This window comes from Balaenoptera physalus (assembly GCF_965194825.1).
Source record: "Balaenoptera physalus genome assembly, chromosome: 9".
NCBI lineage: Eukaryota > Metazoa > Chordata > Mammalia > Artiodactyla > Balaenopteridae > Balaenoptera > Balaenoptera physalus.
Genome location: NC_138888.1, coordinates 101,693,906 through 101,721,472, shown reverse-complemented (window position 1 = coordinate 101,721,472; position 27,567 = coordinate 101,693,906). Strand labels below are relative to the sequence as shown.

General features: G+C 39.5%; 1 protein-coding gene and 1 long non-coding RNA gene across 5 annotated transcripts in view; one reads left to right on the top strand and one right to left on the bottom strand.

Annotated features, from left to right (window-relative positions):
• The window catches only part of LOC309666666, a 64,622-nt gene extending 61,553 nt beyond the window's left edge, over positions 1-3,069 (top strand). For both annotated transcript variants that reach the window (XR_014267219.1, XR_014267220.1), the window contains one exon: positions 266-3,069. This is a non-coding gene — a long non-coding RNA (uncharacterized lncRNA). The remainder of the gene's footprint in view (positions 1-265) is intronic.
• Positions 1-27,567, bottom strand: part of LMBRD1 (LMBR1 domain containing 1) — a 117,704-nt gene that overhangs the window by 16,649 nt on the left and 73,488 nt on the right. For all 3 annotated transcript variants that reach the window (XM_082474213.1, XM_082474211.1, XM_082474212.1), the window contains 5 exons: positions 15,950-16,014; positions 15,491-15,593; positions 14,834-14,938; positions 13,027-13,176; positions 11,584-11,662 (listed from right to left, as the gene is read on the bottom strand). In XM_082474213.1, coding sequence (XP_082330339.1) covers positions 11,584-11,662; positions 13,027-13,176; positions 14,834-14,938; positions 15,491-15,593; positions 15,950-16,014 — 502 coding nt within the window. The remainder of the gene's footprint in view (positions 1-11,583; positions 11,663-13,026; positions 13,177-14,833; positions 14,939-15,490; positions 15,594-15,949; positions 16,015-27,567) is intronic.

Sequence of the window (27,567 nt, the reverse complement as noted above, 5' to 3'; positions counted from 1 at the left end):
ATTCTTCGACATGTCATTTATCCCAGTGTATTTTTCGCAGTGCATTTACCCTCTAGTGCAAGATCCAATCCAGGACCACGTATCACATTGCGTTCTGGTGTCCCTTTACTACCCTGAATCTGTGAATTCCTCAGCCTCTGGTCTCTGACGACACTGACAGTTCTGAAGCACACGGCCAGTTCCTTTATACCATGTTTGTCAGTCGTCAGTCTGGGTTTGTCTCCTGTTTCCTCGGGATCTGATTCTTGTTCCCCGTTCTTCCCAGGGTGTCACATCCTGAGGCACAGGCTGCGCTGCCCCTGGATGATGTTAATTTTGTTCACCCAGGACGGCGTGTGCCCATCTTCCTCTGAGATGTGCTATGACAGCTACTACTTTTCCTCTTACAGCTAACAAACGGTAAGTGGAGACGCCTCATTCTGGTTTTAATCTGCAGTTTTCTAAACTGAGTTTAATTTCAATTACTGTAGCTTCATTTTTAAACACTGTATTTGGTTCATTTACAAATCTGCTAGGGTTTCATTCATTCTTTTTTAATACTTTGTTGTTCCCTGCTGATATTTTGATCTGGTCTTATTCCTTTCATCACAGTTAGCTGTTCCATAATCTGTGTTGGTAATTCCAATATCAGGGCTTTACAAGTCTCTTTCTGCTGTCTGCTATTTCTTCTAGCTCTCTTACATGGTGTTTTGATTCCTTGTGTGCTTGTATATTTGACTCTGATGTCTTCACTTGCACTCCTCTGTGGGGAATTCCGTGAAGCCAAGAATTATGGTACTTTCCTCTAGGGAGGATTAAATTTACTTGCACCATGTGCCTACCGCACTGCCAGAAATTGCAATGAAACAAATTCACTCTGGTGATGTGTATTTGGCCTGCAAATCTGCAAAGAGCTAGTCTGCGGCTACAATTTCTTAGGAATGTGATTCCTTCCTTCCTGTTCTTGGCACTAAGGCCAACTTTGCTTTCGGTTTTCTGCAAGTAACATGTTTAACTTTCTTTGTGGTTCACCCTCACACGATGATGCCATCCTTGGGAGAGGGAGGGGCTTAGCTTTGTAAGAGGCTGCATTTCCTGAGATGCCAGCCACTCACGTGGGCCCTAGACCTGCGTTGTCGAATATAATAGCCACTGGTAACATGGCTGAGACTGAAACTAGGGAACTGAATTTCTAATCGTATTTAATTTTAATTAATTTAAACTAAAAACTGAAGCAGTGTAAAATATTTTTTCATTAAACAACTTTAGTGCTTTGGTAGAACTATACTTCACTTTAACCAATAAACGTTCTCATTTAGATAATGAAAATTTATAGTGTTTGAATTAAGATGTTCCGTAAGTATAAAACACACACCAGGTTTTGAGGACTTAGTATGAAAAAGGATATAATGTATGACACAGAGAAGGCTCTTGGACACCTCCCTTGTTTACCTGGGATGAAGCCAGACAGCAGCCCTCTATGCTCTGTCTCTCCTTCACGAAAGATCTGCTAAGCTGTTTGTTCCCACTGATCAATCAGAACAAGAGGCTTGTTGATTTGACCTGAGTAACCTTTAGTTAGATTTCCCTCCTTCGCCAGGCCCCCAAAGAGCCTCCTTCTGCCCTACCCTCAGCCTGAGCCAGCAGACAGCCCCTCCTAAGCAAGCCCTCCTGGCTGACCTCAGGAAAAACATCCCATGGTCATCCCACTCTTCCAGCTGGTTCCTTCTAGCCTTGCTTACTCCTCCCTAGAAAAGAAAAGCCCTCTCCTGCCTGGCGTCTGAAACGCCTGCAAGTATCTCACGGTCAGCTCCTCTTTCTGCAGCATCCCCTCTTCCTACTGTAATAATCTGTTTAAATATGGCTCTCCTTTTGATTGCTTGAAATGGTTGATCACTCTTCCCTTGGCTTACAGGAAACTACTGTCACCTAATCTTCCTTCTTCTTAGTTCTCCGTTGCTGGTTGCTCTTCTTTCAACGGGACGGCCACAGAGCTCCACCCTCGCACCTTTTCTCTGTTTGAGTTCACCCTCTAGGTGATCTCACATCCAACCTCACAGCTTTCCTTCCCACCTGCCCCAGCCAACCCGGCATAAACTTCTCCAGATCTCCAGACCCGACTCAACTGCCAACTCAAGATCTGTACTTGGATGTTCAACAAAGGACTCAACCCAAAATACTCAAACCAGAACCCCATGTTCTCCCTCACTGCATGAATGAGGGAAACAGATCTGTGGAATTAAGAATATATTCACTTTGCAAAAAGAGTCAAGAGGCATCAGCCCAACAGCAAGCTCCTGAATGTACTTCCGGTATGGTATCATATTAAAACTTAGATTCATATACAACTTTCAGCAATACCCTCATGCTTTCAGTCCGCGTGCCACTTATATGTGGGACTGTTAAGGCTATTTAGAAAGCATGGTAAAAATCCCAAACAAAAAACAAATTCAGAAAGGAATTTTCTTCACAGATAAATCTTTTCACTTAATTCTCTAATACTTCAGCCCATACTACCCTAACTGAAACTGCATTCTCAAAGGTTTAAGATTGGCTAGTTGGTGAATATCTCTCTGAAGCATCCACACGAATGATCTCTGCACACAGCAGTACCTTGGATCCTGTAATGCTTTAGTATTCTGTTCATCTCTCATTGTCCAGACTCATGTTTCCTTCTCAAATAACCTAGGTTTAAGCTCTTTGACCTCTGATTTTCTTTTATATTGTCTGTGACTTTGATTTCCTCGTGACTTCAAATGACTGTCTCCATTATACTAAAAAAGCAGTAACACCCTTTTGTTTTTAAAATTAAAGGACAGATGATGCAAACAAAACACAAAAATGTGAAATGTAGAAAAAAGAGACTTGGAATCCAGACACTTGCATTATAGTCCCAAGTCTCATACTATCAACTTTTAACTTATCTCTTAGGGCCTTAGTATCTGTATCTGCAGAAAAGGGGTATTAAACCAGTTAGATGGCTTCACTAAAGTTCCCTTTTTTTGCTTTAACATTCTAGTTTATATTTTTAAAATTGTTTACAACTTAAGTGTCTCTTTGTAGCCTGTATGTCCATTTCTATACTTCTAATACAGAAAATGAGGGGGAAAAGATTCTCTATCTCTAACTGACATAATATCTTAGATAAAAGTTTGCAGAAGGACAGGTACTTGAGGTTCTGAGAAAACAAGTCAACCCACTTTTATCATTGGCAAAAGCAAAACTGCTTGGTAAACACGTTTTATTTATAGAGAATGTATTTTGAGTCACTCCTTGATAATGGGCTTGTTTACTCCAGAACTTAGTGTTCAACTACTTTCTAAAGTAAGATATCAATGCACATTTTACTTTATTAATTTTACTCTAACATTATCTTTAGTTATTCAAAATAATTCTTACTTTTCCCTTTGTACTTAGTATAATTTTAACCCTGCTTTAGCCCTTTAATTTTAAATCAGTTTTTTGTAATTCACGTAGTTTAAAGTTTAACACATCAGTTTCTATTTTAGTATCATCAGCTAACTTGAGTCATCTTAACCATTTGTCCTAGTAAAATTATATCCTAAAGCTAAAATCTAAAGCCATAGATTGTTCAATGATTTTTTAAGGCTGGCTATGTATATTAACAAATATACTTAACCAGAATAATCCACAAAAATCCAGTTTGATTTATACAGATCATCCCATTTCCAGTTGCTTTAATGTCCAAATAAGACAACACAAGTTTACTCCAAGGAATGATAAAGTAATAAATAGGATGGCAGAAATAAGACTTTGGGTTCATAGATTTTTAAAAATGATCATTTGGAAATATATTATCTTGCTTCATCCCTCACTGTACTCCCCAAATACTCAATGCTCCTGCCACAATTTATTTTTTCTGTAAGATGCCAAGTAGATTTGTTTTTACGCCTTGTTAATGCGGGTTCCTTCTCTGCTTGGAATAGCCTCCAGTTTTTTTGTTTGTTCATTTGGATTTAACTTATGCTTTGGGGCCCAGTTAAAAAGTTACACTGCAGAGAAAACCATTAGCCCCTTTTGCCTTCCCATAGCATTTTGTCTGTAATTTCATTATAGCTTGCCATTTACTTTTCTATTACAATTATTTATTTTCATATCCAAATCCATTAGGCTGTTTGCTTTCCAAAGGCTGTGGTATATGTGTCTCCTCTGATGCCTTCTCTCCTTCCCAGAATCTACCCCAGTACTCTCTTCTGTTTGTCCACAAAGGGACACGGATCATTCATCTTCCTATTTGGGCTCAAATATTTCTGTATATTTATGTTGCTCTTCATAATTCTGTGTCTGTTTTAACTATTTTATTCACACTAACATATAAGTTGTCTGTGTACTAATGCTTATTAGATTAAGCAGCAACTAAAGAACGTGAAACTAAGAATGTAAATAAAAGTCCTTTTGTCATATTAGCATATAAAATTTAAAACTTGATTTCTAATTTGCTCAGCTGACTCACTTTGGACTTATAAACAATGCATTACCTGTAAGGATAAATTAAGTAATATTGTTGTTTTAAGGTAACTTTGTGAACATAGTATGATAGGCATTCTTTATAAATCTGCTAAATCATCCTATTGTTTAAGGGATCATTTTAAACACAAAAAACCTTAACAAATAGTTAAGTATTAGATGACTTAACCTTAACAAATAGTTAAGTATTAGATGACTCTCAAACATTATAACATTTAATAAATGCCAGACCACCACATATATGAATGCAAGATTACTTAAGAAAAACAAGTCTATAAAATGCACTTAATAATGGTAAGAGATCAATATATGTATTTTTAGAAATCACTGCTTTAACATCTTTTAAGGAGATTACCTTTCCTCAAAAATAATTTTAAGTATAACACTCTAAATTATAATTTTTGTTTCATAATCTAAAAATCATTCTCCAAAATTCTGTTACTTGCAAAAGGTACATAACGAAGGTGACATCAAGTACCTTACGGGGTATTTATATTACAGTATTATCTACTCTAGTCAACGTGCCCACTAAAACATCACAAGTAATAGTGTTGCGTCTCTTCTCTGCATGCTGACATTTCCTAGCGTGCAGTAAGTGGATTCTGCACCATCGCTCTGTCACCACACTTACCACCCCATCCCCATCCCTATGCGTCAAATCTCACGTTCTAACCTGCTCCTTCATCTTTCTCCGTCATTTCAGAAAACTTTTAACATTTAAAACTCAATAATTTTCATCTCCTTATATATGAATTAGTAGGATTAATATTTTCTTTATGAGCAGCAGTCCCCAAAGCCATCTTAATTTTGAATCTGGGGGAGGAGAGTTCTCTTAGAGCCCCTCATCATTTTTATTTAAAGTATTCTCTTAAAAAATCTACCCTGCCACCCCAAATTCAATGGTCATATTTCTACCATCCTCTTCCAAGTATACACAGGCAAATTTGACTTTAGAGATTAGCTGGAGAACCAAAAAAATACTGGGAAAAATAAAGCCATAAACCTAAAGGGTATGTTTTTGTACTGCAAAGTAACATTTCAAAGAATAAGTCAACTAAAATGTTTTACAAAAATATTCGACAGTTCAAAGGAGGTCATTTTAACCAGTGGTTCCCAACCTTTTTGGCACCAAGGACTGGTTTCGTGGAAGAAAATTTTTCCATGGACAGGGGGTGCGGGGGATGGTTTGGGGGTGATTCAAGCGCATTACATTTATTGTGCACTTTATTTCTATTACTACATTATAATATATAATGAAATACTTATACAACGCACCATAACGCAGAATCAGTGGGAGCCCTGAGCTTGTTTTCCTGCAACTAGATGGTCCCATCTGGGGGGGATGGGAGACAGTGACCCCCGACGTGTGTTGCTTTTGTCCAGTCTACTCCATAATCTCGTTTTGGTTGCTGTCGTTGCAGAAAACTCTGCTTCACAAAGATGGGATGTTGGAAATGGAAGCAGGCTTTTCAGTGCTTTTGTGGCCATCTCAGGATATTCCGCCTTGACTTTACTCCAGAACGCATGGAGATTTGAAGTTGTCTCACACATACTTTTAAGGCCACCGTCATTTGCCATCTCAAGCAGTGGATCCTCTTCTAATACAGACAAAGTCGATTCACCTGCTTATTCACAAATGGGTAATGGATCCACTCCTTCCCAGTTCGGGGGTCCTTTGTGGTTGGGAAGTGATGCTCAAACTCTTCTGAAAGCTGAGATGGTGATCATGCACCAGCTGGGAGAAAGAAGGCCCTGGCTCCGTCTCTTTCAAAATCTCTGCTAATGTTGGAAACATGTCAAAAATCCCAATGTTCACTTGTCGCCCCCCACAATTCCAGTTTGGCTTTGAATGAAGCCACTTTATCTGCCAACTTGAACACAGTGGTTGTTCTACCCTGAAGTGACAGATTGAGTTCGTTGAGCAGGTTGAATATATGCCACACAAGTAAGCAAGTTTTGCAACCCATTCTGTGTCACTGAAATGTGCTGCCAGTGGTGACTGTTTTTCTAAAAGAATTCTCTGGAGCGGCTCTCATAACTCAAAAACTCTGGCCAGTGATCTACCTTTAGAAAGCCATCTCACGTCTGTGTATCAGAGAAGACGTGAGTGCTCTGCGTCCACCTCCTCACAGAGCTGCGCGAACAGACGTGAGTTAAGGGCATGTACTTTAATGTGGTTGATAATTCTAATCACATCCCGCAAAACGTTAAGTTCAGGTGACATTTTTCGGCTAGCCAGCATTTCTCTCTGGATGACACAGTGCGTGGACCCACATTCAGAAGCGACCTCTTTGACCCAAGTAGTGAAACCAGAAAGCCGTACAGTCATAGCAGCCGCTCCGTCCGTGCATATACGGACACAAAATGACCAATTCAGTTTTCCTGATATGTAATCATTCAAAGACTTGACTAGTTCTGCAGCTGTGGTGTTGGTTGGCAACAAAAGTGCACATAACACACCCTCATTCACATCCTCCTGAAAAATATATGGCACAAAAACAAGCACTGTTGCCTTGTTGTCAACATCGGTGGACTCGTCAACCTGGACTGTGTACCACGGTGACTCATTAATCCTCTCTAACAACTGTGCCTCACTATCCTCTGCTATTTCATCAATTCGTCTAGTTATGGTGCTAGCCGAAAGAGAAACACGTGCCACCTTTTAAACTGCAGCCTCTCCAGAAGTTCACGACAAATGTCCTTAGCAGCAGGCAGGGTCAACTCTTCACCAATAGTAAAGGGCTTCTTAGCTTTAGCAATGCGGTTAGCCACTAAGAATGACGCTCTCAGTGCAGACACATGTGATGAAGTGGTGGCCTTCAATAACTGCTTCTGTTCTTCATGTTCACCTTTTTTCTTTAGAAAAACCCCAAAGGCTTGTCTTTTAATGCAGGGTGCTTGGTCTCCATGTGGCAAAGCAGTTTTGAAGGTTTCATGGCTTTGTTGGATAGCCGGTCACCACATGTTATACAAAGTGGGCTTGGAGAATGTGAATCACCTGTTGCAATGAACCCGTAACTTAAGTAGGACTCTTGGTATTTTCTTTTAAATGCAGCTTTCTTTTTGTTGGCAGTCTTAAGAGTCTTCTGTCTCATCATTGGGTCTTTCCCCCTTTTCAAAGAAGCTCTCCAGCGACGTTTGTTTTTTACTCATTTTGCCTAGGGTTATCTTGTGGGCTTACCAAAAACTGTGACTGAGACAAGGGCGCAGTGCAGGAAAGAGGCATGGATGGAAGTGGTAAATAAAATAATGGGCAGGCCAGGCACAGACTAAAATAAGTGTCGGATTCTGACTTAAAGCCTGCCACCAGATGCAGCTTAATTGTCACTTGCCACTCACTGATGGGGTTTTGATATGAGTCTGCAAGTAACTGATTTATGATGGTCTCCGTGCAGTCACACCTCTCTGCTGATGATAATCTGTATCTGCAGCCACTCCCCAGCGCCAGCATCACCGCCTCAGCTCCACCTCAGATCACCAGGCATTAGATTCTGATAAGGAGCGTGCAACCTAGATCCCTCGCATGCGCAGTTCACAGTAGGGTTCGCGCTCCTATGAGAATCTAATGCCACCGCCGATCTGACAGGAGGCGGCGCTCAGGCGGTAATGCGAGCCATGGGGAGCGGCTGTAAATACAGACAAAGCTTCACTTGCCGGCCCGCTGCTCACCTCCTGCTGTGCGGCCTGGTTACTAACAGGCCACTGACCGGTGCCAGTCCGTGGCCTGGGGGCTAGGGACCCCTGATTTAAGCCACTATAAATTAGGTTTGACTGAAAAAGAAAAATACTGAATGTGATTCATAAAAAAGTTATGGCCAAGGGTATGATTTAACTAAACTTACTGATCTATAACATAAAAATTCACTCAGTTCAGCAATATAAGGGCATTTTAAAGCCCTTTACCAGTGCAACTTAATTTTGAAATTTTAATGCTTTTCTGCTAAGGTTTCAATACTACTATAACAATTTAAGAAACAGAACCTATTTTAGATCTTCAAGATCAGTGCCCTCTTAAAAAAAAATTACAAATCAACTCAACAGTAATTTTTCATTCTACTTTCACTGAGCTAAAAACGACAACCCAAAGCATTTCAACTATCAACCCTACTGTGACGTGTGTATGTACACTTCAAAGGAAAAAATCTGGGACTAAACTCATTACAAAAGTAGAGCTGGAAAATCAAGTCATATTTATTTATAATAGAAACCTATAATAAAATCTAAAGAAAAAATGGTTCTGAAGAACCTAGGGGCAGGACAGGAATAAAGATGCAGACATGGAGAATGGACTTGAGGACACAGGGAGGGGGAAGGGTAAGCTGGGACAAAGTGACAGAGTGGCATGGACATATATACACTACCAAAGGTAAAACAGATAGCTAGTGGGAAGCAGCCGCATAACACAGGGAAATCAGCTCAGTGCTTTGTGACCACCTAGAGGGGTGGGATAGGGAGGGTGGGAGGGAGACACCAGAGGGAGGAGATATGGGGATGTATGTATACATATAGCTGATTCACTTTGTTATACAGCAGCAACTAACACAACAATGTAAAGCAATTATACTCCAATAAAGATGTTAAAAAAAATAGAAACCTTTTATTACTATTTCTTCTTCATGTCTGTTTTCCCATCTCATCTCTTGATTTATTCTTTTCTCCCAGGTTTAGTCTCTTCCCTTCTTTCCCTTACACCCTGGACTCTGCGGTAGGTCTCCTCATTCTCTCGCTCTCAGCTTGTCCTTGGCTTTCCATTCTACTTCATTCCTTCCACCCACCTTCCCAGACAGCCTAGGCAATGATGGAGAATGGTACCAGCTGTACCGATTTGTTCAACAAAAATACAGACAGATAATTTCATCTCTGGCCCCTGACATATTTATCTATCACGAACTTATCTTCAGTCAGATCCTTCTTCTGTTCACCGATCAAAACTTTTGCCACTTTCTTCAGTTTGGTGCCCAATGGCCCACACAATTCTCAGCAGATGACCGAACTCAAACTTCACAGCAAAATGAGGCGATCATATAGAACTTCCTGTTCACCCTAAGAAATTACTATCTGAGTCCATATTGTTGCTTCCTTCCTTGTTCTAGGGAAAGAGGTATCCCTCCTTCTATCTAAAGCATTCAGTCTTTGATGTTCTAAATACCGTCTCCTCCAGAACTGGACGGTACTGGCTCATCATTCATCCCTTCTGATATTTTTCTTCAACTTTTCCTGCTCCATTAATTCCATTCCATCATCCCTGAAGTCTCTCCTCATTTAAAAAGAAAAACAGAAAGATTCTCTCCTGACCCTGCACGCCTTCTCTAGTTTCCATCCAATCCCTCTCAACCTCCACAAATAATTTCTGTGAAGAATATAAACTCAGTCACGGCTTTATATCTCTTTTTATTCACTGCACTTAGCTCTCGCCGCCACCGCCTCTGTGCAGTCCCCTTCCCCACACCTCCTTCACCCGCCTGCCCCTGGATAGCCATCCTCCTCCAAGCCCCGGTCTCCATGTTCCTCACTCTCTACCCTTCTGAGTTCATTACATAAAATATCCAAGTGCCCACGAAATCTCCACCTCAAGGTCTGTGAGACATCTCAAGTCAACTAATCATTTCTTACATTTCTTCTCTAATCTTAGTATCCATTTTTAAGTCAGCTTGGTGATACCAAAATTTACCCCATTACTCAGTAACTGGAGGGCCATTCTAGAATATTCTGTTGCCTTGCCACTGCTTCAGACCCAAGCAAGCAGAAATCCTCTTGCTTCTCTCTTCATCTCACACCCTCCAGACCACTGTTTACTCCAGGCTCTCACCATCTCGCCCGCATGACTGCACACAGCCCCTGCCGGCAGCCTCTCCCAGCCGATTTCTACGCTCTGCTCTCAACCTCTCCAACCCGTTCTCTCTGTTATAATAAAGTTACTGAAAACAAACCAGACCACAGTTTCAACTTCCTTGCTTAGAACTCTTCCAAGGCCTTCCGGGGCTTGAGTTCTAACTCTGCAATCCCATTTTCTCCCTCCCTCTAATCCACACCACTCCAGAATTAAAACAACAAAACAATAACAGTGCCTTACGTTCGCAGGAACACAAAACTTTACAGTTTAAGCGAATTTCGTTTGAGCATTTTGTTCCTCTGCCTAGAACAGCCTCCCCTTGATGCACAGACCAGGTAAATTCTTCATTCACACCTTGAGAGGCAGCTCTGCTCTCCCTTTTCTGAACACCACCCCCCCCCCCCCCCCAGTGATCTCCACGGAGAGCTCCTTACTTCTTCCGCTGGGCTACCCTGGACTCTGTACCTATTCCTGTTACTCTACCACATTCCAGAGTTGACCCTGGTAAAAAGCTCCAAATTTATCTTTTCCATAACGGTACCCCTGAATGATTTATCAAGAAATATACTATATTTGACATATTACTTTACCCTGAAATAAAAGCATTTTGAAGACAAAAGTAGAAAAAATTTTTTGCGAATCCTGAAAGAATCAATTTAGAATCCTTAATCAGGACAGCATACTATAATATTCAAAGGGAAAAAAACCCTCATCTTAGCACACAGAAAACAGAAAAAAAAGACTGTCTCAAAATTCACAGAGGTTAACAGCACAGGATCTCAGAGCTTTTGTCAGAATACACACGAAATACTTAGCACAGTGTCTGAAACACAATTACATGTTCTTAATAGTTCATCACTGTCATCATTAACATTATTATTATTAACTAAAGTAACGAGAGTTGGATGGATCAAAAGTCGTTCTAGGTCATAGGTACTTTCGGTCTCAGTCCTAAAAATTGCAGATACCACCAAAACTCTCCTGAAATTTTTAAGAACAATGAAAAAAGACATTTAGAATGTTTCTCATTATACTAGTACACGTGATAAATAATAACTACGCTTTGTTCTTCAAAAGTAACTACTTTGTAATGATACTTTCCCTAATGGAAATCATTAAATTACCAAGATATTCTACTGAAGAGACCAAGGTCTTCTTGCTGGAAGTTCCTTTGTCACCACATATTAAAACAACTGCATCAAATGATTAAGACACCAAGATGCAAGACACATCTTTTCTCACAGAGCTATAAATTCTAAGATGGGTGATAAAAGCTACTTTACCTTCAGGGGCATCTGCATCACATCTCTTTGGCACAGAAAGGGTTGAATTGCCTTTATGGGCATCATAAGTTATATTGCTCTGAAAGATGAAAATATAGTTAAAATATAAATAGTATATTAATAAATATATTTTGATTAAAAAGAAATCACTTTATGAACTTTATACTGTTTTCTATTAAACTACATCTAGCTAATATTCTAAAAGGTAAATTACATAAAATTGCAACTAGAAGAAAAAGATTTAGGGTAAATTTAACATTAGGGCTTTCCTACAACAATCTTTAGGCCCTGTGTTGAACAACAGAGCTTCTGCCCAGAGAAAGAGCCTACTTATTTTTCCACTGTGGAACAAGAAAAGAATATCATTCATCCATGCAAAAGCATGACGTTATTTCATTCATTCATAGAAGAATGTTTTATAAGCATGACCTAGTGAACCAGGTGCAGGAGATAAGGCAAGAAGAGAATAAAAGGTATAAGAAATGAAAAAAATGACTAAGGTGACCTTCTAGCATTGTTTCCCAAACTTGTGTCATTCATTACCTCCATTATGATCGTGCCTTATCCTTGATCCACTGGCATTGTTACTTAATATTTTTCAATGGACTAACTTCTCAATCCTTAGCAATATTATGGATGGTATTAAAGGTCTGATGTGCTTACTAGATTTTGTTTGTTTGTTCCTAATTACATATTAAAGAAAGAATGGAGGAAGTACAGGATAAAGGAGTGACCTGGGCAGACTGGATTAATAATGAAAAACTCCATTAAAGTAAGGCTTGAACTGGGCCCTGAAACATGGATTTGATTTGACTTGTTAGAAGGTAGAGCAAGAGATATTTTAGGAAAAGGAAACTAAACAAAGGCTGAATTAGATATGGTCAAAATATTTTAAGCTGTCAAGATATTCAAACTAGCTCTCCAGGTACAACTAGGTATCAGAGCTGGCTTTTGAAAGATCAACACCAAGGAATCATTGTAACAGGTTAAGAGGATCCCTGTCACGTTAAGAGAAAGCACAGTTACGTACAAATAAAATAGTTATAAAGCCTCTCCTATGGGATTCATGGTACCAATGAGCAGACGTATTTTTCTGCACACCAAAACTTTTTGGGGAGCCATATTAATAAACTTACTTAAAATATTATTTTAGAGTAAATATTATGAGTTTTAGCAAAGTGCTGAGATACAGCTCAGTAGCTTGGCACCATGGGATCCATTTAAGGAACTACGGTAATGAAATTCAGTGTTATTTTTAAAAAGAACTTGTATGAAACAAATATACACATGCTGACAAATGGAATGAAAAACTAGTTTTAGCAGTATTCAGTTTAACCTGATGAGCTAATTTTTTATGTTAGCTTTCACAAATTAGAATTTGATTTTAGATTTCACTATGCTTAAAATATCAAAATAATGACTTTTTTTAAAGTGTGCACTTACCTCTATTAGGTAGTTTTGGCTTCCGTACATAACGTACTGGGGAGCGAGGCTGTAAATCATGTAGCTAGTGTGAAGGACGATAAGCAGTAGTATCATGCAGAGAAACAGGAGCGCCTGGGGCCTGGTTCTACCCCTTCTGATCTTATACAGCTGCAACGAAAGAGCACAGCGACGATACTTCAGCAACACGTTTCATGTGAAGGGCCTCAGTCCCACTCCTTTGTTAGGGCGTAATGAACACAGTTCAATCCACCATGTCTTTTTCCCAAAATAAATGCTAAGCGTTCTTAATCTTTCCAGATACTTATAAGAATAACAAAGAATAACAAAGCTTTCCCTGTAAAGCTTTTAGGTTCAGATCCATGTTTATTTTAAAAACTCAAATCCTAGAGAATATATTTGTATTCACACGGTCTGTTTCAGAAAAATCTTCTAAACTTATTATGTAAGAGCATCTGTTAGAAGTTCCTAGAGCTAAGAAGAACTGAGAACTACTTCTAATTCTATCTAAAGATTAGAGGAGTTTCAACTGTAAGTATTAGTAATATATTTGAGCTTTATATAATATTACTTCCCAAGGACAGACATGTCACATGTTTTAAATACTTATTTCTATGAAATACGATATCCTCATATTATACTCTACTATAAAACTATAATATAGTTTATGGTAATTTATGTTCATCTGACTACAGCTACCTTCACATGTATCCATACAGGAGGGAAACTAAAACATGTGGTAACAGATAGAAGGAGCCTGGTGACGGGCTTCATTTCAACGGCAGAGCACACTTTTATTCTAGCAACTAAAATAGCACCTCCCTGTTTTATTACTAGATTGTAGTACAGTATAGAGTAATAGGACTCCGATACTGGATGGGATATGATCACCTAAAAATGTACATTTCCCAGCTTCCCTACGCCTAGTAGTGGCTGGTAGTGATAAAACATTAAACGTCAAAAGGAAAGCAGTCTGCTGGGGATTTCTGGGAAAGCCTTGCTTTTTGATATAGGTGTCACCACTTCTCCTAGCTACCTGTTCCTTACGGAACATGGACAGAATAAATGGGGCTGAAGCAGCCACATCACAATCATGAGGGAGAAGCCAAGAGGAATCCAGAGATATTAGACTTGATTTTTGAGCTACTGAAGCAATGCTAGATTTTAAAAATTTTCCACAGCAAGAAGTCTTTCATTAGTTCAAGCCACTATTTAACTGGATTTTACCCACAGCTGGAAGTATGAAGATGATGTATCTCGTTCTAAAATTCTTAATTTATATCAAGGTGACTCTAAGAAGAAAATAACCCTTTCTCCAAACATACAGTAATCTTTCACTCCCAGGAGTAAGGGCCATCTTTTGAGCTACCATGCATCCAGTTGTGCTTCAGTGTGTTTCCATGCAGCCTAACACTAAGGAAAACAATAGAACTTCTAGCCCAGGGCTTCTCAACCTCGCCACTACTGATGTTTTCGGCTGGATAAGTCTTTGCTGTGGGAGGCTGCCCTGTGCAATGCAAGATGTTTAACTGAATCCCTGTACTCTAACCAACAGATGCCAGTAGCGCCTCCTAGCTGTAACAACTGAAAACATCTCCAGACTTTGCCAAATGTATCCAGGAGGGCAAAATCGTCCCTGTAGACGAAGAGCACTTTTATGTTAACATGAAGTGAAAAAGCCAGTATTTCCATTTTTGCTATCAAGATATTTACAACTTCTATATTATAAATCTAACATAATTTGCAATAATGGAGATTATGCACAAAATGATGGAAAAATCAAAATGATATTGTAACATATACTCACTCTAATCCAAAAGAACCATATGCCAATATTTCGAATCCCCGCCATTGAAGTAAAAATAAAGTACATAATAATAATTGTTATAAGAACATAATCAAGAGGAAACACCTGAAAAAAGATAAAATTAAACTTAATGCACAAACAATAAGGGCTTTAGAAGTCATGTAAAATTAACTGAAAATTCATTGTTCATATTTGGCAATGTTTAAAATATCAACCCTGATCAGGTTACTTTGATAATGCAAAAAAAAAAAAAAAAACCCTCCAAGAAACAATTACCAAACTACCAAACTATTACCAAATTGTTCAGTATCATTATCCTAAGAAAAATCCTATAACAAATTAAACTAAAAATTACATTTATATATGGAATAAAGGACTTCGTTAAAAAGTAAAAACAGTAAGTGCTTGGAAAAGTTCACCCCAAGTCTTATAATGTATCCCCAAATCAAGTTATGTATAACATAAGAGTTCAGTAATACATCAATGCAATAATTTTTAAAGCAACATATCAACATAGAAGTTATATGTAAATAAAAAGCCAAATCAGCAGAGGGCACAGGCATATACTTCCAAGTACTAATAGGTTTGTCAACATAATAATTTGACAGAGTGTGACAATGTTTGCTAGAGTATAAAATGGATGATTTTTTTACTTACTGTTTGTAGTACAGGCAAAAGCATATTCAGTGGATTACTCAGGTTAGCTCCAAAAATTATGAAACCAGAATCTATTCCAGCTGAATGAAGAGCTTTATCCAAACTGTAACAAAAAAATGTATAAAGAGTGAATTTATATATTGCACCACATTTTCAGTTACTTTAGAAAGAATATCATCATAACTTAAGCATGCAGACTCAATGGAGTCAAAGAAAACCATAGATAACAAATTAAACCTCACTTAAATATCTTACAGATATTGTTCAATTGATACAGAATAAAGAAATACTGTCTATTATTGGGGCTTTTTAGTCATTCTTTGAGTTAATGCTATAGAACACTTCAAGTAAAATAGCTACTTAAGATGAATAGGCTACACTAATGGAATTCAGCGTGGAAAATGTATAATATCATAGGATGTGTGTAAGTGCTTTAGAAAATGTGTCTACTGTACTTACTTGGACAGGAAGAGAGAAATTATAAACAGCAATGCAACTAAGATGAAAAATATTCCCCAAATGATCTAAAAGCAAAAAAAAAAAAAAAATCATTAAAATATACTTCTGAAGTTGATATTAAAAGCACAAAACCATCATGCTCAATATGAGTTACTAGTATATGACAATGATCTAAAAAAAATGACCTAAGATACATTTTAATTTAATATGTAATCATTTAGTATATAATCCTAGGCACACCGTCATCTAAATTTTCATTATGAGACTATTTGAGAACAAAAACACAAAAGAGACAATGCATTTGAAAGTTTTCATTGGTAAATAAACAAATGAGGCTCTTTGCTAGGTTCCACAAAAGGTTTATATTCAGTTATACTCAAATATAAAAAGTTAGCTGAAAACTACATTAAGATTAATACACATACACAAAAAACCAAAACCAAGAAACTCATCAGGTTATGTTAACCTGTTGTTAAAACAGAGAACTTGGAACATTTTCTCACAGAAGTAATGAGATACTATATAGCTGACCCTTGGACAACGCAGGGGTTAGAGGCACTGACCCTCTGCCCAGTCAAAAATCTGCATAGAACTTACAGTCGGCCCACTGCGATATCCACAGATTCAACCTACTGTGGATGGCATGGTGCTGTAATATGTACTACTGAAAATTATCCATGTGTAAGTGTATCTGAGCAGTTCAAACCATGCTGGGTCAGCTGTGTATATCTTATAAATAAATTATACCACAGGGCTTCCCTGGTGGCGCAGTGGTTGAGAATCTGCCTGCCAATGCAGGGGACACGGGTTCGAGCCCTGGTCTGGGAAGATCCCACATGCCACGGAGCAAATGGGCCCATGAGCCACAACTACTGAGCCTGCGCGTCTGGAGCCTGTGCTCCGCAACAAGAGAGGCCGCGATAGTGAGAGGCCCGCGCACCGCGATGAAGAGTGGCCCCCGCTCACCGCAACTAGAGAAAGCCCTCGCACAGAAACGAAGACCCAACACACCCAAAAAAATAAATAAATAAATAAATAAATAAAGTTACATCTGTTTAAAAAAAAAATTATACCACAGCCTAGAAAAGTCTATATAACTGATAATATTCTTGAAATAGAGTACTAACGGCACTGAAGGAACTGTCATGTAGAACTCTCTCTGTGGAAGAATGTGGTAATAAGCACTGTACACTCCCTTGTACTCAAGTATGAACTTTCTAGTATGAAAGGATATGTATGAAGTATAAAAGGATAGCATATGAACTTTATAGTAGTAGGACCACAGAAAACAAGGAAAACAATGATTGGAACTGGGTCTCTAAGGAATAAAATTTCAGAATAAAAAAGGGATGAAGTCTATGTTTGGCGAGAGCCAAAAGGAAGATTCCTATTAAGTACAGTTAAGTGTTTTGGTTTCTCCTTCGTCTGGAATTGATAGGAATAGATGGAAAACATCATGAATGTTAAGGAGATTTTTCATCTTACTTCACATGATCGTTGAGTACATTTTAGAATGCTGACAGGATAAAAAAAGTAGAATAACAACCCATTATCCTACCCAGCATATAAAGATGAATCTGGAAATAAATTTTAGGACTTGTTCTAGGGAACTCTTCAGTTCTGAAAGAGTGCCTTTAGAGCTCACTGGAAGAGGCAGCTTGGCAAGAGAGGACCAAAAACACTAGGCTTCCTGGTGGCGCAGTGGTTGAGAATCTGCCTGCCAATGCAGGGGACACGGGTTCGAGCCCTGGTCCGGGAAGACCCCGCATGCTGCGGAGCAACTGGGCCCGTGAGCCACAATTACTGAGCCTGTTTTCTAGAGCCCGCGAGCCACAACTACTGAGCCCACGTGCCACAACTACTGAAGCCCATGTGCCTAGAGCCCGCACACCACAACAAAGAGTAGCCCCTGCTCGCTGCAACCAGAGAAAGCCCGCGCGCAGTAACGAAGACCCAATGCAACCAAAAATAAACAAATAAATAAATAAATTTGTTTAAAAAAAAAACAAAAAACGACTATAGGCATCATTTGAAATAAAAACCCCTGCATGTATCCATTTTACATACTGGGTTTCACGTGAGCATTCATTTATTTTAAAAAAGTTTCATTGCTAAATAAGTTTGAAGTGACTCCTTTATAGTAACATAAGTTTATTAGTAGCATACACAATCTTTTTCTACTAGGTTTGAGCACGGCACTTGATGCCTAAGTGAACTGGAGACAATATCCTTACACTGAGGAAACATATTACTTCCCAGTAGCCTGTTGATAAGAAATAGCTTGTAGCATGAGGTAGTACAGCTGCCAACTACCAATGAGCAGAGGAGGAACATCACCCAGAGATAGCAGGAGAAATTAACATTCCCCTCCCCTGATCTCCGTTTTGGGGGAGGAAAAGAAAAGAAAATCCTTAAGTATCTTCCCAGTCTGTTGAGATGAATGACCCAGAGTTAGACTGTTTAATCACAGCTACTTACAAAACAAAGAAAAAGTATTAAAAAGATAAATGTTTTACAAAGACCAAGGAAACTGTATATATTTATATATAAGGACTTAAGTTACTACTTCCAGAATGTCAGGGGTGACCACCCTGGGCTGACCTAAATGCTACATATTCCACACTAGCTATAGTGTCAGTTTTAAAATAAAAATTAAGCCAAAGAGATGACATCAGCAAAGGTAACAGAATAAGAACCTCCGAAAATCCTTTCCCCCCTAAAAGCAATGAGAAAACTGGCATAAATGGTCAGAATCAACTTTTTCAATGCTATGGAAATTAACCAGAGGCATGCAACAATCTAGGAGCATTTATTCAAGAAAAACGGCTGAACCTCAGTAACAGCACAGAGCACTGTGGCATTCCGACTTGCTCTAGTACCAATCCCTCCTCTCTCGTGCACGGTAGATGGCCTGTAAGAAAGGGGCTGCAGTTCTTTCACAGTCTCCTTCCCAGAGAACTGCCATTACTCGACCCGCCTGGTAATTCCGTGGAAGATCCCATTTGCAAGACTGTCTATGTTTGGCCTGAACTGGAGTTCACAGTGCAAAAATTCCTTTTCCGCAGGAGTGCCTGTCAAAAAATTACAGGCAACCAATGAACTTCATGGACACAAGAGCTAGTCAATGTCAGGCAAAAAAATAAACTAACTAAAGAGATTAAAATGGAAACCCAGGGAATGAGATGTCCACAGGTGCTCTGAAAAGTTTCCACATATTCCTGGGAATGAAGAAGGCCCTGTGCATGCTCAGGAGAGACAGGAGAGGCCTAAATGTCCACTTGTGGTTGACCCTGAAGCTCTGTCTGCAGGAGCAGGAAGTGCAGGCGAAGGCAGCACTGTAAGTCAGCCTGGGTGCTGAAGTCATGTCTCCACTCACACTCAGCCCCTCAGCACAGACTGGGAGACTTACTGGTTCTAGGTGTTTAAATCTTCGCCAAGTTATTAACTAAAGTAACCAAGCAGAAACTTCGGTGACTACACACAACAAAGAATACAGGGGCTTCCTTGGTGGCGCAGTGGTTGAGAATCTGCCTGCCAATGCAGGGGACATGGGTTCGAGCCCTGGTCTGGGAAGATCCCACATGCCGTGGAGCAACTAAGCCCGTGAGCCACAACTACTGAGCCTGCGCGTCTGGAGCCTGTGCTCCACAACAAGAGAGGCCGCAATAGTGAGAGGCCCGCGCACCGCGATGAAGAGTGGCCCCCGCTCGCTGCAACTAGAGAAAGCCCTCGCACAGCAACGAAGACCCAACAGAGCCATAAATAAATAAATAAATAAATAAATAAATAAATAAATAAATAAAAAGAATACAGACTTTACAGAATTAATTCACAAAAGTCACTAAACAAACAACAACAAAGAGTAATAACAGCAAATCCAGGGGAGACTCTGATCTCCAGAGTTACCACATTATATTATTTAAAATTTCCCAGGTTTTAACCAAAAAAAAAAAAAAAATTAAAGAGACATGCAGAGCAGCAAGAAAGTGTGACTAATAGAAGAAAAAAATCAATAGGCGCTGTCCTTGAGGAAGTCCTTGAGGATGCTGAACTTACCTGACAAACACTTTAAAGCCACTATTTTAAATATGTTCAAGGAACTAAAGAAAAGCATGTCTTAAGAACTAAAACAAATTATGAGAACAATTTCTCACCAAATACAGAATATCAACAAAGAAATAGAAATTATAAAAAAAGAAGTGAATTGAAATTCTCAAGATGAAAAATATAAAAACTGAAACAAAAAGCTCACTAGAATCAAAGTGAAAAGTTCAGCAGATTTGATCAGCCAGGAGAAAAGAATCATTAAACTTGAAGATAAATCGACTGAGATGATCAAGTCTGAGTAACAGAATACAGCTCCTTGAGGTCATAGGACTGAGGTCTTCATCTCTTTGCTGGCTATCAGCTGGGAGCCTCTCAGTTCTTTGAGGGCATTCAGTTCCTGCATTCCTTTTCACATCCCCTCCATCCTCAAATCAGTAATGGCAGCTCAAGTCTTACATTCTGAATGTCTCTTTCTTACACTTTACTTTAGCACATCTCTCTGACTCTAACCATGGAAGTTCTCGCTTTTAAGGACTTGTGCTACTAGATTGGGCCCATCAGGATAATCCAGGATCAGCTCCATATTTTAAAGTCTATAACATTAACTGCATCTGCAAAGTCCCTTTTGACATTTCGTGTATATTATACTCACAGGTTTCAGGGATTAGGGCGTGGACATCACTGGGGGAAGAGAGAGGCATTCTGTCTATCACAAAAAGTGATAGTGATTCTTTGTTGGATTTAACGTTTTTTGGCATGAATCCTACTTTGTCTAATAGCACGATCATTACCTGCTTTCTTATTGTTTCCATTTGCTCAGTATATCTTTCAATACACATTTTTAGCCTTTGTGAATCACTGTTTTAGGATATAGTTATATCCTGCTTTCTGAGGAAAATTAAAAATTTTTCTTTTAATAGTGAGTTAGGTCCATTCACATTTATTGATATGACTAACACATTTCGTCTCAAAAATATCTTGTTGCTTGATAACTGTGTGTATATTTCCCGTGTTTCTTTCTCCAGTTAATGTGAATTCCTTGCTCTTTGATTTTTAGTTCTTTTGTTAAGAGGGTTTATATTTTTGTTCTAGTGTACTTAAACTTTCAAGCACCCTTAGCCCCCATTTCCTTTTTAATTCCTTTACTAAACAATTCATTAGTTTTTACGTGTCCAACTCCTACCTACTGCCTACACAATAATTATGAGAAATTCTACTTTTCCTTCTCCCCCTTCTTAATTACATTATTTCTATTCATCAGCACGTATGTTTGTGCCTTATTCTCTGCCCTAGCCCACACCTTCTCTCCACAGACCTACAATATTACATGTTCACCATTTTTCCCTTCGCTGATGTTTATGTTCTCACCTCTTAATTGGTCAAAGCTTGGCAACGAGTGGATTTCTCAAAAGAGCTCATGGGTACAGAATTCCATAACTGTTTTTCTAAAGGCTATTTTGGCTAAAGATCAATTCCTTGGTTCTGCCAACTAAAAACTGGCACTTGCCATCTGCCTCTACAAGGACTAAGTCACAAACCGCTGCAGCCGCTGACCTTCAACACCCCCTGAAAGGAGTTCAGGGTGGAGATCAGGAGGGAGGCCCTCTGTGCTCTGGGAAAAACGGGCAGAACAGGTCTTCAGATGGTTAGATATTTTCGGGAGACAATGTTATGAGCCCGATTCTTGCATCTCCTCGTATCTAGAAAAGCACTAAAGTCATCAATGGTGATGTCTGCTCCTGACGACTAGCAGCGAGCCTCTGCCTAAATGTGTGCTTGACTACAGGTACCCCCTTCACTAAAACCGTATAGAATACTGCTCTTCCCCCCACCTCTTGCGAGCAGTTTCTAAGAGCCACCTGAGATGCTGTCTCCGGGGCTATAGTCCGCATTTTGCCCCAAATAAAACTTAACTCACAACTCTCACGTTGTGTGTGTTTTTTTTTTTTTTCAGTCGACAGTTCATACATTTTCATTGAGGCTTTTTGTTTGTTTTTAATGTTCCTCCATTCCTGCCTTGCTTTGCATGTTTTTTTAAAAAGTCTAACAATGTTGCCCTTGTGAGTTGATTTTTTTTTCTTAGAAATCTTGAGGATTTTTCTTTAATTTTGAAGTCAGTTTTACTAGGAAATTGCACATAAACTTTCCCAGGTACAAAGTGTCTATTTCATGTCTATTCATGAAATAGAATATGTGGTGCTCCAAGGACAATGGTGCCTCAAGGACAAAGGATGACCCTGCCTGAAAAAGTGTCAGCATTCCACACCCTACTGGACTCTTACTCGCCCTCTGCCCCATGTTGCCATGGTTATGAAATTCCTGAGCCCACCTGGGCGACGCCCACCTGGGCAACAGGACCTGTCCCAAATAAGGAAAGGCATCTGCCCTGCCCCACTCCCACCCTATAGAAGGAAGGTATATATGCCTTGACCAATCTGTAAACGAAATTTTTACTTCGGACCATTCCTTTGTTTTCTGGCTATAAAAACTAATCAATAGCACATGTTCGGGCTCTACTCTCCAGGACTACTAGGAATTCGGCCCGCTAATAAATCCTGTCTTCTTTACATTAATAAATAAATAAATAATAAATAAATCCTGTCTTCTTTACATTCTGCCTTGGGTCTGGAAATTCCCTCTAATAAATCCTGTCTTCTTTACATTCTGCCTTGGGTCTGGAAATTCTTTTCCAACCCGCGTTCGGACCACGACAGAATATCCATGACACGTGGATTCAGGTCTATTTATTTTTCGGTGTTTTGGGGGAGATTACGCCTTTCAATAGTCTGCTAATTTGTTTTGTTTTGCTACTGCATGGAAACCACTACACACAGGTAGTTTTTCTTTCTCTTTCAACACTCTTTTTCTGATCCTTTTTACTTCATCTTGTTTTCCTTCTCTTGGTTATCTTTCTGGCTTTCTTCAAAGCCTCCCCTTACTAAATTTTATTTGATTCTATTCTCCTTTGGACACCTTGTAATTTTGTTTTCATTTCTGAAATTAAGCGTATTTTCCTCCCATTTTCCCCTCTGAGTTCAACTCTCTTCATTTCTACCTGCTTTTTGGCCATTTCTGGTTCTGGTTTTTTAAATAGTGGTAAAATACAAATAACATAAAGTTACCATCTCAACCATTTTTAAGTGTACAGTTTAGTTGTGTTAAATACATTCACGCTGTTGTGCAACCCATCTCCAGAATTATCTTCATCTTGCAAAACTGAAACTCTGTACCCATTAAACAACTCCCCACACCTCCTGCCCCCAATCCCTGGAGACCACCATTCTACTTTCTGTCTCTACGAATCTGACTGCTCTAGGTACCTCATATACAGTATTTGTCTTTTTGTGACTGGCTTATTTCACCTCATTTTGGGCGGTTTAAGATCCATCTTAGGCCCACCTCCAAATCTTCTCTTCTCTCTACCATGCAATTTTTCCCAGATTGTCTTTGCTTAACACAAAGTTTTGCAGTAAGAGCTGGAGAGAAAACTTGGTGGATTTGGGGATTTTTGTTGTTGTTTTTACTTATAAGTACGGTTGATTCTCGTTTGCAGATCTGGCATTTGCAAGCTCTCTGCTCACTAAAATTTATTTATGACCTTAAAATCAATACATGTGGCCCTTGGCAGTCTTTTGCGGATACATGCAGAGAGGTAAAAATTCCAAGTCACCTGATGCGCAAGTTCCCAGCTGAGGCTGAACCAGGCCACGCTCTGCTTTCTTGTTTCAGCTCTCACACTGCAAACAAGTACCCTGTAAGTGGTCTACTGACTGCTACATTCTTTGCATTTTTTTGTGCTTTTTGTTGGTAACTTTGTTGTTTAAAATGGCCCCCAAGCACAGTGCTGAAGTGCTGTTTGGTTCCTAAGACTGAGAAGGCTACGATTCCTGAGAAAACACACGTGCGTTTGGTTCCTAAGACTGAGAAGGCTACGATTCCTGAGAAAACACACGTGCGTTTGGTTCCTAAGACTGAGAAGGCTACGATTCCTGAGAAAACACACGTGCGTTTGGTTCCTAAGACTGAGAAGGCTACGATTCCTGAGAAAACACACGTGCTTTTGGTTCCTAAGACTGAGAAGGCTACGATTCCTGAGAAAACACACGTGCTTTTGGTTCCTAAGACTGAGAAGGCTACGATTACTGAGAAAACACACGTGCGTTTGGTTCCTAAGACTGAGAAGGCTACGATTCCTGAGAAAACACACGTGCGTTTGGTTCCTAAGACTGAGAAGGCTACGATTCCTGAGAAAACACACGTGCGTTTGGTTCCTAAGACTGAGAAGGCTACGATTCCTGAGAAAACACACGTGCTTTTGGTTCCTAAGACTGAGAAGGCTACGATTCCTGAGAAAACACACGTGCTTTTGGTTCCTAAGACTGAGAAGGCTACGATTACTGAGAAAACACATGTGCGTTTGTTTCCTAAGACTGAGAAGGCTACGATTCCTGAGAAAACACATGTGCTAGTTTTGTTCAGGTATGAGTTATACTGCTGTTGGTCCCAAGTTCAATGTTGATGAATCGACACTGTGTCAGTGGTTCTTAAACACAAACACATAACAAACAAGGTTATGTATTGATCAGTCACTGATATCCAAGACCCAGTCCAAGCTTTTCTACGCACTTGAGGCTTACTGCTATGCCAGTGTAAAGATGGGTTAGGTCATTTACAAGTGGGTTTACCCTTACATGAACTTCAATATCCATACCATAATGTTATTGGTAAAGAGGAGCAGAATTCTCCACCCTAAAATATGCCTCTGTGGCTTAAGAATTATTTTAAGCTATTTTTTAAGAAACAGCAGAAACAGAAGCTCTGAAAACTGACAGTTACTCTTTTTTAAGAGATATTTACATTTATAAGGGAAAGGTCCATTTGTAAAGGTGGAAGAGGGTGATGACCAAATCTTTAGAAACTCTTATCAATGCAGAAGGCAACTACTTAAATCTCATCCTGTAAACAAGTATCTAGAAGAATAAAACACTTAGGGAGAAATTTAAACAAGGAGGCAAATGACTGATATACTCTACTTAGATACAGTACTGGGGGGGAAATTTTACCACCAGAAAATGTGTCCCTCTGGCATGAGAATTAATCTCGGCTGATTATTTTTAGGAAACAGAAGACTCAAAGCCTTTCTTATTAAAACCACGCCCACCCCACCCCCCAGCTGCCTAAAGAATTTAGATAAAGGGCCTGTTCCCAGAATAGAGTTGTCACCAGAGATGTCTGCAAGGAATAAGGGCCAGGTGTGGGGGGAAACTTGGTAGGGCCTAGAGCTCAGGGTCCACTCTGTGTTCCTTTGTCTCTGCTGGTCTAGCAAACACTTGTCTACCAAACATTTGCTTTTCCATCTCCATGTGAGTTGCCTTCCTCCCCTTTGAAGTCTCAAACCACTACCCCCAACATCCTCCTTTGTCTTTAGCTGAAGGTGGTATTTAAGGAGCCGGTTTCCGCTGTTTGGGCTAGTTATTCAGTTCTCCTGGGTCTCTCCCATATGTACATGTTATCAAACTTTTGTTTGAATTTCTCCTGTTAATCTGTCTCATGTCAATTTAATTCTTAGACCAGACAGAAGAACCCAGAAGGGTAGAAGAAAATTTTTTCCTCTCCTACAACTGAAAACTACAAAACACTGCTGACAGAAATTAAAGGAGACATAAATAAATGGAAAGACATCCCACATTTATGGTTTGAAAGACTTAATACGTTAAAAATGACAATACTACTGAAAATGATCTACAGATTCAATGCAATCCCAACGAAAATCACAATGATGTTCTTTGCAGAAACAAGAAAATCCATCATGAAATTCATGTGGAATTTCAAGGAACCCTGAATAGCCAAAACAATCTTGAAAAAGAAGTACAAAGTTACAGGACTCACACTTCCTTATTTCAAAATTTACTACAAAGCCACAGCGATCAAAACAGTATGGTGGGCTTCCCTGGTGGTGCAGTGGTTAAGAATCTGCCTTCAATGCAGGGGACATGGGTTCAAGCCCTGGTCCGGGAAGATCCCACATGCCACAGAGCAACTAAGCCTGTGAGCCACAACTACTGAAGCCCACGCACCTAGAGCCCATGCTCTGCAACAAGAGAAGCCACCGCAATAAGAAGCACTCACACCACAATGAAGAGTAGCCCCCGCTCGCTGCAACTAGAGAAAGCCCATGCGCAGCAATGAAGATTCAACACAGCCAAAAATTAATAAATAAAATAAATAAATGTATATATATATATATAAAAAAAAAAACAGTATGGTACTGGCCTAGAGACAGACATAAAGAATGAAATCAGACCCTTGTCCTTCACTATATATAAAAATTAACTCAAAATAGATCAAAGATCTAAATGTAAGAGCTAAAACTATTAAACTCTTAGGGAAAAAATCTTCATGGCATTGGATTTGGCAATTATTTTTTGTACATGACACAAAAAACACAGGTAACAAAAGAAAAAATGAACTGGCATCATCAAAATTAAAAAAACTTTGTGTATCAAAGGACATTATCAACAGAATGAAAAGACAAGCCAAGAATAGGAGAATATTTACAAATCATGTATCTGATAAGGAGTAACATTCAGAATGATACTGAGCAAGGCCCTGTGGGGTTCCAGGGAACAAAGCCTTTCTGTGTCCTCCATTCCTCTGATTACAGGAAATAGGCTTCATTCAGCCTCCATGACCTTCCCCGACTTCCAATGGGCAGATTCAAGCAGTTGGTAATTAGGGAAGAGAGGGGATGGGAGACAACGGAGAAACAAACAGTCAAGAGAAACAATAGTGCAGCCTTGGGGCAAGGTCCTGGTGTCCCAATCAATGGATACACACAAAGGTATCTTTGAGCTGTTCTGCAGATACTGAAACCCCCTCCAGGTGGAAGAAGTTAATGATTAATGATGGTACGATGCCCACAACCATGCAGACCCCAGACCAGCTGGAACCTGAAGGCTGATGATGCTGACTCCTGCTTCCCTCACCACCAACCCATCAGAAGAATGCAAGCCCATCACTGCCTTGATCCTTATCACCTACCCCCAAGCAGGAGCCCTGACTGTAAGACCTCTCCCTATTCCCCAGGGAGGGGGGCACTAGCGCTAGTCTCCTGTGTTCCCTCTTTGCCTGTCAAAACTCTGTCTCTGAATTTCTAGTCAGCACCAGAGCACAGAGGGCCAATATTTTGGCAACAAGAATATTAAAAACAAACAAACAAACAAAAAAACCCCGAATAAACATTTCTCCAAAGTAAAGATACAAAGCCAACAATCAAGTGAAAAGATGCTCAATGTCACTAATCATTAAGGAAATGAAAATAAAAACCAAAATGAGATATCACTTCACAACAATAAGGTTGGCTATTATCAAAACAAAGGAAAATAAGTATTGACAATGATATGGATAAACTGGAACCCTGTGCCTTATTGGTGGGCATGTAAAATGGTGCACCCACTGTGGAAAACAATTTGTAGGTTCTTCAAAAAGTGATACCAGAACTGACACAAGATCTTGCAATTCCATTTCTAGGTATATACTCAAAAGAACTGAAAGCAGGGACTCAAACAGAT